The following is a 19,380-nucleotide window of genomic DNA, read 5'->3' on the forward strand; positions in this document are numbered from 1 at the left end:
TTAAGACATGCTCGCTTAAAAACTATGGAACCTATCACACTGGAACTAGTATGCACCCTAAATTAAAAAAAAAAAAATGATTGATACAATTTTTGAAAATAAAAAATAAACATAACTTCTCAAAATCTTTTGGAGCAAAGAAAACAACGTAACTCTATCTAAATATTTGTGTTTTCAACCCTCCTGTACCGATGCAATGAATTGTATGAAAGAAGATGGAGTACGACGATACACTTCTAAGTACTAATAGAGCATTCGTTGTGTTAGAACCTGATGATTCTGAAACATGGATATTTAGAGAGAGCGCGTACTATTTTCTATGTAAATTCTTGAACCATTTGCGATTTGCCCCATAGTTTTTCAAGCAAGGGCGTTTCAAACGTAATGTTTCGCCTCTCTTAGTTTACACAGTGCTTAATAACTCTGAAAAAAGGCGTTTCTCGAACCATGTTTATTGAGCTATATCCTTCCACTTGATGTAAGTACCTCTTCCCGGAGTTTGGCACCGAATTTCTAAGAAAATATATATAAAAGAAAATTGAATTTTCAACCTCGTAAGGCAAATAACACTGGTCAACAACGTTTTTGTCACAAGGAATCTGAATAGTCTTCTAAGCCAAGTCGAGATTGCTAAATTCGAAAATGAAATAAGATTTTTGTCTAGCGTGCTCAGTTCTCTTGTGACATGCTCCCACTCCTCATTGAAATCCTTGAACATCGGTAAAACCAGGGGTGGATCCAGGACGGACTTCTGGGGAGGTTGTAATACTGCTACTTAGAGCTACTTTTAAAGGCTCCAAACTCTGGGATGGATTTTATTTATATATAAAAAATAAGAAAGTTTCCTCTTTCTGGATCCTGGATCCTCCACTGGGCAAAACCCTACATATGGTTTATTCTGTCATGGCTGAATTTAAATATTAAGGTAACCAAGCAAGATTTGTTGCTTTTCGTAGAGGTCTGCGTTCAATTGGCCCTCATACCGTGAGTTGAATGCGAATTGACATAAGGCGAAGATCAGATGTTGGTGTGGGTATATCCAACATACTACATGGTTGTAGCAGTCCATTTACACTGTGAACTTGCATAAGGACAGAGTGAACATGGGACCACAGAGGCTCATAAGGGCTTGTATGCTGTACGAGCTCAAACTGGAGTCAAACGCCGCTGTAGCGGGCGGAAGATATGCCAGGCATTTGTTGAGGGTGTCGTGACTACGTGGATAGTGCAGTAATAGTTTAACAAGTTTAACGACTGGGATGAAACTCGAAGACCATATGCCGGAAGACTAACACATGTACAAAATGAAGATCTTCAGGCAGTAATTAAGGCGAACAATAGCCAGAGATGTGAGAAACAGAGACTACAATTCAGTGTAAGGAGAAACTATTCGGCAGCATCTCTATCAACTTGGGTCGATGGGTCCCTCATTACTTGACTCTGGGGCAGAGGGCAACGCGAGCAGACACCTTTGTTTCTTTGCTGTTTGTCTAAGGAAGGAGATATTTCTGGACAGGGTGTTGACAAATGATGAAAAGTGGGTCCTGTACGAGGGCGCCATCATCATTGGTTAGCATTCCAATAACTGGTTCCAAGACGGCCGAAACCAGTACTGCAGCACAAGAAGGCCCTTCTGTGTGGTTTGGTGAACTGATCGCGGCATCGTGAATCGGGAACTGGTACCAGCTGGTCAGAGCATGAATGCAGTTGTTACTGTCAGCAGGTGAACCGTGTTTAAGAAAAACTCAAAACTCTGGATCGCAAAACGGTCCTCCTGATACAGGACAACGCTAAGTCCCACGTGGCTAGGACGACCCGGGACACTATTCTACGTTTTGGATGGGAAATACTATTGCATCTGCCATAATCGCCAGACATTGCATCGTCCGATTATCACCTGTTCTATTAGTTTTACAATCAACTTAGAGGACGCCAGTTCAAATCCCTAGTAGAGGTGCAAAATGCACTTGATAACTTCTTCGATTCACAGCTCACGAAGTTCTACCGCGATGGAATCAATGGCCTTCCAGAACGTTGGCAGAAGATCGTCAATGTTGATGAGAACTATTTTTGATCTTCCAGGTACGTCTTAGGTGACATATCGATGTTCGAAGGTGGTGAGTGAAAAAGCGACAGAACTTTCTTTATAACGCAGATTTATTGATTGAAATAAAGTCGAGAGAAAGTGAGAATAAAATCGAGAGAAGTGCAAATAATTCCGATGCATGCCCCTGAGGTCAAGGAACATAGTACAGGAAATGAGTGACGCCACTGCAAGTGTCGTTTGGCAACATTGCCGATGAGTCATATTCAATCACATAGAATTGCGTTGTGATTCTTGCCAATTATGCCGCAGGATTGTGAGTTCTGATAGCGTGGGAAGTGGTTGCATATTGTTCTAGATTAGTGAAATTTGAATGTTGTGGTCATTCAGAAGAAGAAAAAGCCTCGTCCCTGTGTCAATAGCGCAATTTCGTTTTGTTATATTTGTGGAGATGTGACTGTCAAGTCGCAAAAACGACAATTGACCCCGCTCGTAAAGAAGTGCTACGAACTTTTTTCGGGTGTAAGGTTGGCGACCAAGACAAGAAATCGGCCCCACATATACGTTGCTTGACATGTCTTAGACTCCTGACAGGCTGGGAAAAATATTCATGACATATGCCGTTTGCTGTTCCCATGATTTGGCGGGAACCAATGGATCACACAACAGATTGTTACTTTTGCCTAACAAAAATAGCTGGAATCACGTTGAAAACAAAGAAGAGTGTGCAATACTCGAATTTACCATATGCTATAAGACCTGTATGCCACAGTGAGGAATTACCTGTACCAGTGCCTCCAGAAAATGTGATAGTGAGTGATAATTAATCTGGTAAGCATGAAGAAGATTCAGAAGATGGGGAATCCACTCATGTCGACCCAACATTTGAATAACCTTGTGAATCAAATACCCACACATTTTGACACAAGGTGTTCTCAACAATGTTGTTTGTGATTTAAATTTGTCTAAGCAGCAATCTGAGCTTTTAGCTTCGCGATTGAAAGAATGGAATCTTCTTTCTCCCGATGCAAAACTGAGTATTTTTCGTGACCGCCATGCTGCTTTTTGTGAATATTTCTCGAACGAAGGTGACTTTTTTTCGGTAACAATATCGAATCTGTTGTGGAGACTCTTGACCATGCATACAGTGTAAATGAGTGGCTCTGTTCATAGATCTAGTAAATTGAGTCTCACATCAGTTCTTCTCTACAACGAGAACAAATTTCCTTCTGTTCCGATTGCTCCCGCGGTTAATCCTAAGGAGAGTTATGAGTCTTTGAAACTGCTTTTCACTCTTATCCAATAAGACAAATACAAATGGAATATTTGTGGAGATATAAAGGTAATTGCTATTCTGCTTGGCATGCTACCGGGGTATACAAAGTGCTGCTGCTTTCTATGCGAGTGGGACAGCAGAGACAGAAAAAGTCACTATTATGACAAAAATGGCTTGCTCGCAATGAACTGATGCCTGGACATAAACATGTGGTAAACATTCCTCTTCTTGACCCTAAGAATGTGTATTTACCTCCACTGCACATCAAATTTGGACTTATCAAAAACTTTGTGAAGTGTATGGACCAAACATCAAGTTCATTCATTGTTCACAAAGATCAGTGATGCTATAATAAAGAAAGGAATATTTGTAGGACCGCAAATTAGGGAATTAATGAATGATGAGAATTTTGTTTACTTGTTGAGTGATATGAAGAAAATGCCAGGGCTATCCTTTGTAAGTGTATGCAAGAACCTTTTAAGCAACCATAAGGCAGAGAATTATGGCGATATTGTATATGAACTAGTGAGATCATTTCACTGTATGCAAGTAACGTGCCATTTAAACTGCTTTTCCTAGACGACCATTTGGATTTCTTCCCGGATAATCTTTGTGCCATTAGTGACGAACATGGTAAACGCTTTCACCAGGATATTTCTCAAATGGAAAAGCGTTATCAAGGGAAGTGGAGTACAGTAATGCAGCAATGTTGTCTGACTATTGCTGGACCTCACAACGGGACTTTCCTGAGGCAAAGTTTCGCAGGAAATGAGTAGAATTTTTTTTTAGGTAAGTTTCTTAATTTTTATTTATTTCTATGCTGCTCATTCTTTTGATTCCTTTATGTACTTATACCAATTTTTAAATACTTTATGTAAGAAACTATTGTTGCGAGACCATGTCTTTATGGCAAATACATATGTATGTAAGCTGCCATAGATATGCAAAAAAAAAAAAAACACTTTCACATGAACACTGAAGCCGATGAAGAAGTTCTGCAATTTGATCCGAATTCAGGACCAAATTATCTTCTAGAAACAGTTTGTTTTATTCTTATGACAGAAACTTGATTTATTATTTTATTTCATTATTTTTATTTATTTATTTCTATACCAGTGTAATTGAAGCCGATATGAGCCTTAAGAAGGCAGAGCAAAACTAGCAATAGATGGAAACAGACTGTAGCGAGAGAAAAAGTCGCACAAATACTAATTACTACAAAGAGAAAATGAAGGAGACTCAAGTGATAAACTGGAAGGAAATAAAAGATAAGATGAAGAGGGAATGTAAATACCGTTTGTGCTGCAAGGAAAAGTTGTTGATGCTATAAAGAGAATTAAACGAAGAAAGACACATCCAGAAGATAGAATGATATTCAACATTCCAAAGTAAGCTGATGAAAAACTGGAAATAACTGTATGTCCACTTTATATAAAATGTCTACGAAATCGTCGAATTCCCGAGAAATGGGATGTGCAATGTTCGTTGAGATACAAGAAAGGATTTAAAGAAGATATTTATAGACCATAAGTCTTCTCCTGTAATTTACGAGATGTTTACGAAACTACTGAAATTTCAATTAGCAAAACTGTTAAACTTCGCTAGTCAAGGGAATAGAATGAATTTGTAATTAACTGTAACATAATAGATCACGTTCAAATAGTAAGAACTGATAGAAAGTTATAATAAGCATTAAACCTCTCCCTGTTTTCTCAATATGTGACACTTCGGAAATATCGTAGAACAACAATACGTAAAAGAAATCAACATTTTGAATAGCCCTTGTGCAATTGCATATAATTTGAAGTTACCAATAATATAGGTAGACCAATAATATAGGTTCTAAAAAATTATCTTTTTCTTACCTACTCTATTCAGAGCGAAGTAGCTAAAACTCTTCGAGATTTGACCGATTGGTTTAAGATAAAAGTAAATTTATATGAAATTAGTATTTCAAAATTATTATGGATGTATGGAAGGTTACAGTTAATCGTATTTCAAATTATTAATATTTTCAGGACAGTGAAAAGTCAGTGAATGTGATCTTTATTTGTTAATAACATGGAGCTCACTCTTCTCCCGTCTCGTTGTACTCTGTGCAGTTTGCAGGAGACGAACAATTTTCTGATTAAAGACAAAAAAAAGTATTAGAGTGATGGCTTTCAGACCAAGAGAATGTAGTTAAATCTTAATGCACTTGCAACTCGCTCCTTAGTTTACAAAAGTAGTTACCATTCCTAATAATTTCATATTCGTATAACAAAAAGTATACTCATCACTTAATATATTCAAAATATTTGCAGAATGGAACTATGACAATCCAGTATATTTAAATGACAACCTTGTAAAAAGGAACATGTTGCAATGCATAGCAATACCTAATCATGATCAAATAACTAAGGATATCTTCAACCGTCATATCTGGGATTTATTCCAATCACACCTGGGAAGCAGCAGAAACATGAAGCAGTGAAGGATGGTGTCATTTGGGATTATATTGTTATTTTGTGTCCGTGAGAGTGCCAGAAATTGAATCCCGCGACCGCGACTCGAACTTAATAATTAACGGCGCTATATATAAAAAATATAAAAGAATAAAAATGTTAATGTGCAGTTAAAGTGTAAAATTATCAACATATTCTCTTTTCATCAGTGTTATGATAAGTATTTAGTGATTTTGTAGCGTATGTTAAGTTTTATGCTATTTTTCAACATCAAGAAGCAGCATACAGTACACCAAAATTTCATGACTATACCTTGAACTTTTGTACAGTTTCAAAAACATGTAATAGTACAAACAGTTGTTTGTCCTCTCTTTTCAGTGTTGAATTTGCAAAACTTTTATTGACAAAAAACTCTTTCGAACACTGTTTTGCTACCAATTTTTGTTACTATAAGAAAACTAGTAAAAACAAATTAGATATTCTGCTATCGAAACATTTAACTTGTATATACATTTTTCATATCTAGGTACCTCAAAGATTATTTCTTGGCACAAAAGATTAGTTACTATCAAGGATTCTATGAAATTGCAAGCAATCTTAAGACCATCTAATCATATCATGTCAAATATGAGAGTGAATATGGCTAATATTTCTACGCCGAAAGAAACTGATGAAGACGAAGTCCTATCGTTAGCAATGTCCAAGTTAAAGAAGAGGATATCAGGTTAGTTATGTAACATAAATTCAAATATTAATAGCAGTTTAAAAAAATGTTTATGAAGAATTATTCCATATTCTAATCAGTAGCGAAGCGTACTATGAGGCTCTGAGGCCGGGCCTACCCTGTTTTTTGCTGTGTATTTTCTTTATATTTGGTTTCTTATAAAATAAATTCAATACTTCAACATTTCGTTTTTTTTTCGGCAACAAAATAGTAGGTTGGAAACACTCGGAGTCCCTTCCATCTGAGCCTCACCAGCTCACTGGACAGGTTTACGGACTATGCTGCTCAGGGAGTGAAGCTATTATCGCTGGGGATTGCACACATTGTTGGGAATGTGCGAAGGCTCGTCTCTGGGAGTTTAGTTTTAGTGTCGAAATCATCTTTCAATGCTAATATATTATAAAATGGTTTCTTTAATACAGAGTAAGAAGTTTCTAAGTAGAAGTATGTGTTTCTATTAGTGATAACTTGTTTAATTAAGGTATGTACTCTCAGGAGTTATTAAGAGTAGTTTTTTTTTCCTACATGGGGTCTGGTCCATAATAGCTTGTAGAATAAAAGTCTGATATATTAAACATAAGTATAAATTTACCAAACGCTACCGTACAGGATAAAATAATTATATTTGTGTGTAATTTTTAGTTGAGTTTTCTATTTCATAGAATCAGTGGGGTATTTACGATTTTGTTTCGGGGGGCTCTGATTGTTTCCGAAGTGGCTTTGCTAACTTTATTCCTGGAAGTGTGAAAATTCTGTAATATATATAAAACAATAAAAAGTTGCGATAAAATTTCGGTGAGTGCTTAAGCCCGGAAGCCACCCCCTTAAATATGCCACTCTATAGAATACAATATTAAATATCTTGCGTTTATTCAAATAAAGTGTCTTCTGAGTATTAACATTTCTAGTGAAGTAATTATCACGTGATGCATTAATAATTGAATGCAGTATTGTACTTACTTTAAAGTAAGAGATGCAAGTAACAAACGCTTATCCAAGAAATTTGACAGCTAGCTGTAAGTATGTACTTTCTTTTTCTCTCTCTCCATTTTCAAATATGCAGGAAAGGAAGACGCAACTGAGGAGAAAATTTCCCTCATCTACCCCTACAAAAACCCAGACAGAAGAAAGTATGAACTGCACTAAAAAATATTTGTAGTGGAGCTAAATGGGAATATTCTATTAATACATACGCCGTGTTTTCCTCATGTAAATATTTGTTTAATAATAATAATAATAATAATAATAATAATAATAATAATAATAATAATAATAACTTTATTTTAAGTGCTATGAACAGCTCATAAGCAAAAATACAGCACTATGTTAAAATTATTATATAATCATTTTAAACAGACCAGAAATTATATAACATAAAATTACTATTAGAGCAGGATAAAGCCTTTGTCAGAAGAGTAATATATTAAAATTATAAGGTTCAAACTGATATATAAAACAAAAAATAAAAGAAAGCTGTCAGTCTCAAAATATACGATTAAAAGAACTAAATAATAATAATAATAATAATAATAATAATAATAATAATAATAAATAATAATAATAATAATAATAATAATAAACTTTATTTTACGTGCTGAGAACAGCTAAAATACAGCACTTTGTCTTATTCTACATTATTTTAGCAATGAATATATAGTACTAGTGATAAAATTATGTTTACATCTATATCATAAATTATTAATAATAAAAACATTGACAGTGTAGTGTACGTCAATTATTAAAACAAAGAAGTGTCAAAAATTAAAAGTAAAAAAATAAAAATAAAAATAAAAACTACTAAGTTATATTTAAAATTCTAAAATAAAGTCATATTTTAAAATATGCATTCATTATAGCTTTCTAAAATTCTACAGATTAAAATATGTTTTCTATTATGCGGTTGCAATAAAATTTTTGCCCTTGTACCATATGTTGGAACTTTAAAATCAACATTTTTAAAAATATAGTCTGAGGTATATTGGTTGTCAAGTAACTTTCCTACAAATACAGATTCAATCAATTTTCTCCTGTCAGCCAGTCGTTCCAAATTAAAATACGTTATCCAATATTCATACGTGCTAAAATAATAGTCAAGTCCTAACTTAAAACGAAGTATTCTAATAAAACACTTTTGCACCATCTCGAGTTTGTTTACGAGAGTTTTTGTTAAGCTGTTCCAAGTCACTGATGCATATTCTAGTTTCGACCTTACCAGTAATTTATATAAGAGTACATATGTATTTGATTGACAGAAAGCAGGCCATTGATTAAACAGGTAACCGATTATTTTTCTTGCTTCATTACATACATTTTGTATATGATCACCATAGCATAGTGACCTGTCAAATGTTACACCTAAATCCTTTATTGTGTCAACTTTCTGTATTACAGTACCTTGTATTTCGTATTGACTTACATAGTATTGCGATTTGTTACTGTAGGTCATGCACTTAGTTTTCAGACAATTGATACTCATACCGTTATCCTTGCACCACATAATGATTCTATTTAAGTCATCTTGTAGCCTATCGTTGTCCTCAATATTATTTACTACACTAAAAAGCTTAATGTCATCAGCATAAAGTAAAACATTTGAATGATTTAAGACTGTTGGTAAGTCATTAATAAAAATAGAGAAAAGTAATGGGCCCAGAGGAGAACCTTGAGAAACACCGTTACTAATGCTGGCTGAATCTGACATGACATTTCCAATTTTAATTTGTGACAACCCAGCCACTCAGTGCCTAGTTGGGGATGCAATTTTGAGTGCAACTGGATGCCTTCCACTCACCATCTAGAATGAGTGGGATAAAAACTAATATTCATTTGCGAGAGGTTCATTAATGGGGATAAAATCAAATAAGAATACGTTAACTTCATTAATTTGATATCACTGTATTTCTCAAAATTATGATTTTACTGTAAGATTTCGTAAAGCATTTACTGACGGATATTAGGAACGATTTGCCAGACGAGCATAGCAACGGTCGAGTATTGAGCCTTTGAGCCCTGAGTCGGTGTAACACATACCTGGAAAATCTGGTGTTGTTCCAACGATGATCTGGCGTCGAACCTGGCTCCTCTATGATGATACTCCTGACTGTTAAATTACGAGGACGAGCATTGAGGTATGAATCCTCTCAATAGCTACTCTGGATGTGACGTTCTGCGTTGTTAAGAATGATGTCGTTTACGAAGTATTTCCTTTCGCTGTCATCGGGCTGTTTGGCGACTATAAACTTAGTTCTCCAAGAACTCGATTAAATCGGTATTCAAAGACTGATCTCTAAAACTCGATCACTCGGACTCCATCAAAGACTCGATCAAAACTCCTTCAAAAACTCCTTCAAAGACTCGATCGAAGACTCAATCCTGAACCTCTCTCATCCTCTGGTTTTGTTGAGCTTGGCCCAACCTCCGTCGTCTGCTTGTCGTCTGCTTGTCGTCTGCTTGTGGCACGTGCGACCCCTTTTCACATGGAAAGACAAATTCCTTCCATGTGTCAAGACTCAAAAACTGCAACTCTCGACACACTCTGTTTTCTCGATTCTAAGCAATTTCCGCATATCCGTGATTTCGTGAAATTCGTGAAATCTTACAGATTCTCTTTGTACAATGTATAGAATCTGGCTAATGCGAGGATAGACGCATTGTCTACATTTCCTTCCTACATTGCCAGACTCTCAACGAAGACATTCTTATTCACATTTATTTACAACAGACTGCTGACACTGGAATTAACAACATTGTGCAGCTTGCATTATATTTCATACACAACATTTAATTACCTTAACCTTAATAGATTTATACCGTAAACATTAAAACAAAATTAAAATATACAAAATAATTTACTCGAAAAACGAGTGTTGCCACATTTGGTATGTTCTACCAGTCAAATAGCTTTCAAAAAATTTTAGGTACAAGGGTGTTACACCTGTATTTGACAGTTTTTTTTAACAGTAATCTATGGTCAACTGAATCAAAAGCTTTACTCATGTCAATGTATATGACATCAGTTTGTGATCTACTTTTCATTGCATAGTAGATAAAATCCGTTATTTCACAGAGATTGGTTACAACTGATTTCCCTTTATAAAAGCCATGCTGTGATTTTTGCAATATATTTTTTACATTAAAAAACAAGTGTTTGTGAATGATGGTTTCAAAAATTTTAGAAAATATGTTCAATAAGGTTATCGGCCTGTAGTTGTTAGGATTTAACTTGTCATTATTCTTGTAAACAGGTACCACATGTACATGTTTCCATTTAGATGGGAGTGACCCTGTTCTTAATGAGGTATTGTATATTTTTGACAAGACTGGAGCTATTTCTTTCGAACATGCTTTAAATATATAATTTGGAAAGCTCCCAGGTCCTGAAGATGCTAATGGCCGAAGTTTACCTATTACTTCAGTAACATCATTTTCACATATTACTGGAATCGTTATATTATTGCTGTTCAGATTACTAACTACAACACAGTCTAGGGTATTAACTTTTAAATTAAAATTATTGTAAAATACATCTTTAAAAACTTCAGCAATTTGCTTTGTTCCTGTAATGGTGGTACCATTGAACAAAATTCTATTTGGTACACTTTTGTCTTGAGACTTTTTAAAGTTATTCCAAAAATACACTTTGTTGGTACAAATACTATTCTCCAACTGCTCAAAATAACATTTTTTAAGTTTATTGTACATTCTTTTAACATTTTTTCTTAAAACCGAAAATTTTTCATAAATGACTAAATTACCAGTTTTCTTAAATTTTACAAAATATTTTGTTTTTTTATTAATTAATGCTTTTAACTCTTTAGTAATCCAAGGAGCTTTGTATTTCTTCTTTTGTATAATATGCTTTCTCGGTACATTTGCTTTCAATATATCTTCCAAACAATCTTGCAATAATACCGTACTGTTATTTACATTTCCTGAAAACCTATCTACTTTCATCTCATTTTTAATGTCCTCGTATAATTGATAAAAGTCTGCTCTTACATAGTCATATAACTCACCTTGAGCTTGAGCTGTATCTGCATTTAAGAAATTTAACTTTTCGTCAACCTGCCATTCGAATACGAAAGGTGGGTGAAACCTATCTACCTTGACTAATGGACTCACATCAAACCATATTGAGCATTCAGTAATATCAGTTAGAACAAGATCCAATATATTATACGGCAACTGAGAGTCGTATGGTTGATTATACTGCTTTAAGCTAAATATAGACGCTAACTCTAACATCTTCTCAGCTTTTGTTTTTAAATAAGAATGCTTAGTTTTTACGATTCCATTATGCCAATCAATGCCTGCAGAATTGAAATCCCCAAGAAGCAACATTTTCAAACTTTTTTCAATTAATAACTTATTCAGCCAATCACAATAGTTTACAAATTCTTTGGGTGGCAAATTAGGTGGAAGATAATGCAAACCTATTAATATTGGGAGATTATTGGGTATATATAACTTTATAATAATCACATCTAGGTTCGGAAACGGTACCTGTACTACGTCATACATTAATCTTTTATTTACAAACATAATACAACCTCCACCTGTACTTTCATTTGTCAGTTGAAGGTTTCTGTCTTTACGTATAACGTTATATTGCTCAGTAAGCTGTTCAAAGTGAATTTTGTCATGTTTAAACCAACTCTCAGATATGCATATTAAGTCATAATCAGTGCAATTAACTTCGTCAATAAAGTCTGATTCTTTACTATTTAAACCATTTACATTTTGATAAAACAATATAATTGACTTATCTAATTGATTGCTCATTATGTTTCTATTTAGTTTAAACAGTATTTACACACACAATATTATCTCTGAGTCTTCCATAGAATTCAGTAAAAAGTACTCCTTCCGGCCATACATTAGCATTCAAAATATCATCAAAATTATTTGATAAGACGGAAACATAAAAGGAAGAGTAGCTGTTGTATTTTGTTTTTAATTTTACACATTTTTGTACGTCTATATCAGCACTGTCTTTAACAAAATTCGATAATTCTTCATATGTAACGGTCGGATCGAGTCTTGTAACAAAAACTGCTTTTGTTTGTGCCTTTTTGTTTACTTTTAGCTTATCACTCACCTTTTTTCCTTGCACCAATGTTGATCTAGTTTTGACAGGCTCACGTGCCTTCGTGTTATCAGAAACCAAATGCTTTCTTCTATTAACTCCTGCTTTTTGCACAACTTGCCACTCGGTGTCTATGTCTTGCCTCGGGGAACTGACCTTGGCACTGCTAACCTGTATACTAGTTAGCATAATAATAATAATAATAATAATAATAATAATAATAATAATAATAATAATAATAATAATAATAATAATAATAATACTTTCGATTTACTTTTGTTTATACATTCATTCTTTCTTGTTAAACAACAACAACAATAACAAAACTACTATGTATACATGCACATAAATTCAACTCTAAACAGTGTTAGAAATTGAGTTAAGAAAGTTCTTTAAAATAAATAGATTTGGTAGTTATTTTGTTTATCTCCATAAGGAAAATAGACTTTGACTGCAATTTTAAATATTTTATGATACATTAAATGGTATTTGTGTTATTAGTTTGTCGGACCTACCCAACTTATGGGATTACGATTCGCCACTGATTCTAATACTGTCTTAAGTTAATAGTATAATGTTCTGGGTACTCATTTGAATACATTGAAATTTAACCATATACGAGGGGGTATCAAAAAGTTTGTTGAGTTGAGTTTGAGTTTAACGTCCCGTTCAGCATCGAGGCTATATGAGACATGGACCTACTGATTAACGTGGAATCCGAACCACATGAGCTCCCGCCGGGAATCGAACCCGGCTCTCCTACGCCAAAGGCGAGTACGCTAACCGCTTAGCCACGAAGGAGCTCTCAAAAAGTTTGTGTAATCACCAAGAAGGTAAAGAACTACGAATCTTCTCGGACATACAGTTTATAGTTAGGTCCTAGTAATGTTAACGATGCGAATTTCGGACTTGTTCAAATTTCTTGTACTCAGGTAAAACACTGAAGGTGCGATTATTTGCACACTTGAAGCACGGAATATCATTAAGTTCTTCATCTTTAGAGGAAATCAGCAAAGCAGATCCACGAATAGATGAAAGAAGTCTATAGGGATGGAAGCCCATTCTATGAGATGGTATCAAAGTGGAAACGCCAATTCCAAACTGGACACATGACCACCACGGACGCCTCTATATCTAGAAGACGATCTTTCACTGATTATGCTCCCTTGACGAAGAACGTTGTATAGATGATAATGAAAGACGAAAGGATGACCATTGAAAGTCTTATGTGTGCAATAGGTAGGTGTAGAGGGTATTCCCTACAGGGTGTAATTCTCAGATATGCTCTCAATAGAGTTTTCAGATATACCCAGTGTTGTAGTCCTAAAATTTTCAGAGGATATACGCTAATTTGAGATCATCTATCATTGTCATAAGAGACATTTTTTTAACAAACAATGTAAATCGTATGTATTAATTAATTCAATTAAAATATAAAGAATGCGTTAGTATTTTATAGTCTAAAAGCATTTCATGCTATTTTCTTAATGACACTCCTTAAATAAATGGTGATATAGTCACTTTATCATTGGAGTCGTTTCCCGATTAAATAAATAAATAACTATAAACGAAACAAAAGTAGAAAGTACTATACGCCTTGAAGCAGAAGGTACACTCTAATGACTAAGATTAAGCAGAGAGTATACGGCGTTTACCGCCGTGTACCCTCGACTACAGCCGTGGATATACCCTGATTTCAAGAGGGGTCCAAAGTAGGCAGGAGGTAAGCCTTGACAACAATGGACATCCAATGCTTCGGAGGGAAGGCGGAAGTGTTAGGAATCCGTAGCTCCATGTTTTTTTGTGATTGGAATAACGTTTGATGATATGTATTTCGTCACGGTATATTTCACGTTTTCTTCATTTATAAGCGTGAAAGAAAACATCACAGTATGCGTTTTCCCGAGTAAGAGAGACCGTGCTGCTGACGATCCTTAACACATCCGACATCGCGGCAAAGGAATCCGTGTTCACTGCTATCAAGGCTTATCGTTTGCCTACCTTAGACCAATCAGAAAGTCCGAGCATATCTCAAAATTCGGTTGATGTCATGTCTCGGAATTTCACCCTGCAGGGAATACTCTGCACATACATTGAACATTAATGAAATATTCATTTTTAGATTCCGTATGCGTGATTTCCTTTACGCTGGTAAGGACCATTATCCACAATGTCTCGAATTCGAAATAAGGCCTCTTGAAATTTGGGTTTTTCGCTATTTTGGACAGCCCTAGCTCTGAAACTATGCACTTTTTGCTATAGATCCATATGAACTTTTTCTCTTATTTTGATTAAGGAATCACCTCTTACAGGTTGTCGGTATAGCTCATTAACACCCCATATATATATATATATATATATATATATATATATATAAGTCTGAATCCAACATTTGTTTGGCTATCATATAACATAACATGAGAACAGAAATCTAAAGGTATTTCTTGTTTCAGCTGAAAATAATTTTTATGTTGACTTGGAGGACACGGAGTTTCTAAAGCGTTTTCTTTTGCTAGAACACATGGATCCGACTTTGGCATTTGATAAGGTAATTCAGCTATAAGTGTATACTGTGCCCTATAAAGTAAAGAAAAGCGTCTATTCCAATTTAATGCTAGAATTTTAACGGTAAGTTTTAATATTTAAACATATCACACAACTATAACTGAAATTTAAAATACGGTTGATTTAAGCGAACTAATCCAACAAAATACTCTCCTAATCTCCCTAATGCGTCAGTAGTAGCTAAAATCTTTTCTCTTCAAAAGCAGCATTAAATTCAGACATGTTTTCTTAATAATGCATTAAGAATCAGTGGTTATATTTTTACCTATACTACTGTAAGTCACAGAGGCACATGACGCAGAGAGATTTCCTGATTGAATGTTGAATTCCTCTAATTAGACGAATTATAGATATGACTGATACACTATGTACTTTCAATCGAAAACAACAATTGGAAATTTGCTATTTTATATGTCAAATAATGGTAGGTGTTTTGTGAAGCCAGACTGCATGGAAGAGGGAAAATCATAAGTTTCCAATGAAAAATCTTTGGTTATGAATTATATGTCAAAATCCTTATTCTTTAAATCATAGATCACATCATAGAAGATCTATCCATACCTACTTAATTATTGTTAGCTAGAGAAGTATTGTCTCTCTTATTTTTCAATTGCTGGATTTGAAGTTTTTAGTGTTAACAATCCACACTGATTTATAAAACTAGCACGAAAATTAGGGTAGATTCTATCGTTCCTTTCAGCAGTGAAGCTGTATGAGACTTAGACCCACAGCATAACATGAGATCCTAACCACATGAGAACCCACCTAGAATAGAACCCGGTCTCTTTGCTTTTCTTAAGGAAGACAACGTCGACCCTGTCAGGATTTCGGCCTTTCTCTTCTTTTGTTCTCCTGTAATTTGTAGGAATTTAAAATTCTTGTAAGTGAAATATTAAATAATGAACTTCGTAATAGAAAAATCATTCTTAATCAAACCCATCAGGATATCAATCTAATATAGAAAATTTAAGATAAAAAATCCCAAACTATTGTTAGAGCCAGTTTTGTGTCAACATTACGGAAACTGAAATGAAATCTTCTAGTTTAACGTCCCACGGTTATGCCCATTAGGCTAAAGTAGGTAGATAATTACGGCAAGTGAATGATGGTGGAAGAATCGATGAAATGAGACTATGCGAGGAAACGGGAGTACACCGAGAAATCCCACGGACACGATGTTGTCCACCACGAATTTACATCGCCGGAGATCAAACCAGGGACCCCAGGCACCAGAGGTAAGCAGTCTACCACTGAGCCACCATACTTTTGTGGAAACTATAAAAATACCTACTTAAAACCAAATTTTTATGTACTAGTTTTCAAAGAAATCATGCAATTTGTAATTTATGTTTCTTTTTTATGTTTTTTTAAAGTGCAAGTAACCTAGTTTTACTCTATGTTTTCTTTGTTTAATCTGTACTGTGTAAATATTCACTTAAATGTGTTCATAAGCAATACGGTTAGTTGATTATTACGTATTATTTTTGCTTTATATAAATTTTGTTATTTAAAATCACATTTTTGTTCATAGATGAAGCAATTCTATACAATAAGAAGACGTTATCCTCAATATACTTGTGGGAGAATTTTACCAATGAAGGTTTTGAACTTACTGAAATTAGGGATTATAAATATACTGAAACACAGAGATAGCTTTGGACGATATGTTTCAGTGTATAAACAAGGTAATACTTACAAGGTAACACATCTACTTGATAATATACACTCATTAGTATTTTGCCTCGAGACTTTTCCTTTTGCTTTAGTACATATTTCCTAAACAACATCTTATTTTATCATTCGTGTAGTGCATTGTTATATCTATTCATTTTTGTCCTGATGTTCATAATTTATTTTATTAGTTGTAACAGTTACAATAATATCACTTCTACAAACTTGTTAATGTTTGCATTAATAGTGATCATAAATGTTTAAATTCTGTACAAGAGTGTGTTACATTGAGAGAAGTGTATAATTTTCATGAATGGTTGAGATTATAATAAAATGTGATATCCTCATCGCTTCTGAGGTTCATACAGTATATATTTATGGATTTATTTCCATGTATTATATTAATGTATTATAATAAATAGTCTTGTTTTCACTTTGCAAATCTCGATATGACACTATATACTTAATCAAATTACCATACGAATACATTTCATTGATACTAAACATTAAAAAATAAAACCTTTAAAAAGAACAATAATTTCAATTTCGAACCAGAAGTAAAGTGAATGAAATACGAATATGTCTCTACGAATATGTTAGTTTCTGAATCTCGTAGTAGGAATGTGTTATTACTCTAATAGCAGATTATTTAAATGTGATCAAAATTATATTTTAAAAATATATTTCCTTCTGATTTTCTATTCTCGGGTTTTGTTAGTTTCTAAACATCGTAGTAGGAATGTGTTATTATTCTAATAGCAGATAATTGAAATGTGATCAAAATTACTTTTTTAAAGTATACTTCTTCTGATTTTCTATTCTTGATTTTTTTAGTTTCTGAACATCGTAATAGGAATGTGTTATTATTCTAATAGCAGATTATTTAAATGTGATCAAAATTATTTTTTTAAAGAATACTTTCTTCTGATTTTCTATTCTTGATTTTTATTAGCTTCTGAACCTCGTAGTAGAAATGTGTGATTATTCAATAGCAGATTATTTAAATGTGATCAGAATTATTTGTTTTAAAATATATTTTCTACTAATTTTCTATTCTTGATTTTTACTAGTTTTTGAACCTTGTAATAGGAATGTTATTATTCTAATAGCAGATAATTTAAATGTGATCAAAATTATTTTTTTAAATTATACTTTCTTCTGATTTTCTATTCTTGATTTTTTTAGTTTCTGAACCTCGTACTAGGAATGCGTTATTATTCTAATAGCAGATTATTTAAATGTGATCAAAATTATTTTTTTAAAGAATACTTTCTTCTGATTTTCTATTCTTGATTTTATTAGCTTCTGAACCTCGTAGTAGAAATGTGTGATTATTCAATAGCAGATTATTTAAATATGATCAAAATTATTTTTTTAAAAAGTATATGTTCTGATTTTGTATTCTTTATTTTTATTAGTTTCTGAACCTCTTAGTAGGAATGTCTTATTATTCTAATAGCAGATTACTTAAATGTGACCAAAATTATTTTTTAAAAGTATATTTTCTACTGATTTTGTATTCTTTATTTTTATTAGTTTCTGAACCTCTTAGTAGGAATGTGTTATTATTCTAATAGCAGATTATTTAAATGTGATCAAAATTATTTTTTTAAAGTATATTTTCGTCTGATTTTTTGTTCTTGACTTTTACTTGAAATTCGAATCTAATTTGTTTCTTTTTACAGTTTGTTTCATTTAATCTAGAAGTGCTTATTCTTCTAGAATATGTTTCATATACGAATCTGTCTTAGTTTTAAATGTTAGTAAAAACTAAAATAAAATCCTAGTACATAAGATGAATTGTTTTGCCATTATTAACAAACTGTACAGATGAGTCACAATACAGAAAGAATATTCCCATACATTCCATTACTTACTTCTTCAAATTTAGTTCCATTTTTATTTTTTATTTTTTTATTTTTATAATTTAAGTAGTACACACTAATTTAATGTATATTATGTAAATGTGATTGAGTCCCTACTACAAGATTTCTATATCCACATAATTTTTTTTTTAATTTCTTAGAATTTTATATCCAGGTTCAATTTCTTCCATTTGCTTGTCTGTATAATGCTAGGAAAAAAAATGTATTTGTATATAATAAAATGGAAATTGCACTGTTCATTTTCTTCTTTCCCTTCTTCAAATTTTTATTATATTAAAACATTGCACGTAAACTGTGAAATGTAAAGGATTTCACGGCTTCATAAAGTTTTGTTACGAATTATTTTATATTATTTTTTTAAAATATTTTGCCAGTGCTGCTTTGTTATTATATTAATTTACAATTGTGAACTACTAAGGTTCAATTATTACATAATAATTTTTACTCTGTATAACACTTACAATAATTTTGAAGGTAAAATAAATCCAGGAGTCCTCACTTATCAAGATATGGAAAGATTAGAAGATCTATTTGCTCACATTGTCATAGGGGATGACCAACCTTCTACAAAGATAAATGGGGTTGTCATAATATTGTTTGGTTATGGATTTAATCCACGTCTTGCTTCATGGTTAACACCTACTAATATGGTCTACTATAGAAAAAAACTTGACGTAAGTATCAA

The 19,380-nt window shown here is 33.3% G+C and overlaps 1 protein-coding gene across 2 annotated transcripts in view; it reads left to right on the forward strand.

The window, feature by feature from the left end:
• LOC145691862 (retinaldehyde-binding protein 1-like) overlaps positions 1-19,380 on the forward strand; it is a 41,936-nt gene that overhangs the window by 1,181 nt on the left and 21,375 nt on the right. For both annotated transcript variants that reach the window (XM_081767172.1, XM_081767173.1), the window contains exons 2-5: positions 6,291-6,488; positions 15,027-15,121; positions 16,670-16,823; positions 19,170-19,369. In XM_081767172.1, coding sequence (XP_081623298.1) covers positions 6,291-6,488; positions 15,027-15,121; positions 16,670-16,823; positions 19,170-19,369 — 647 coding nt within the window. The remainder of the gene's footprint in view (positions 1-6,290; positions 6,489-15,026; positions 15,122-16,669; positions 16,824-19,169; positions 19,370-19,380) is intronic.

This window comes from Thermobia domestica, chromosome 8 (genome assembly GCF_964235325.1).
Source record: "Thermobia domestica chromosome 8, izTheDome1.hap1.1, whole genome shotgun sequence".
NCBI lineage: Eukaryota > Metazoa > Arthropoda > Insecta > Zygentoma > Lepismatidae > Thermobia > Thermobia domestica.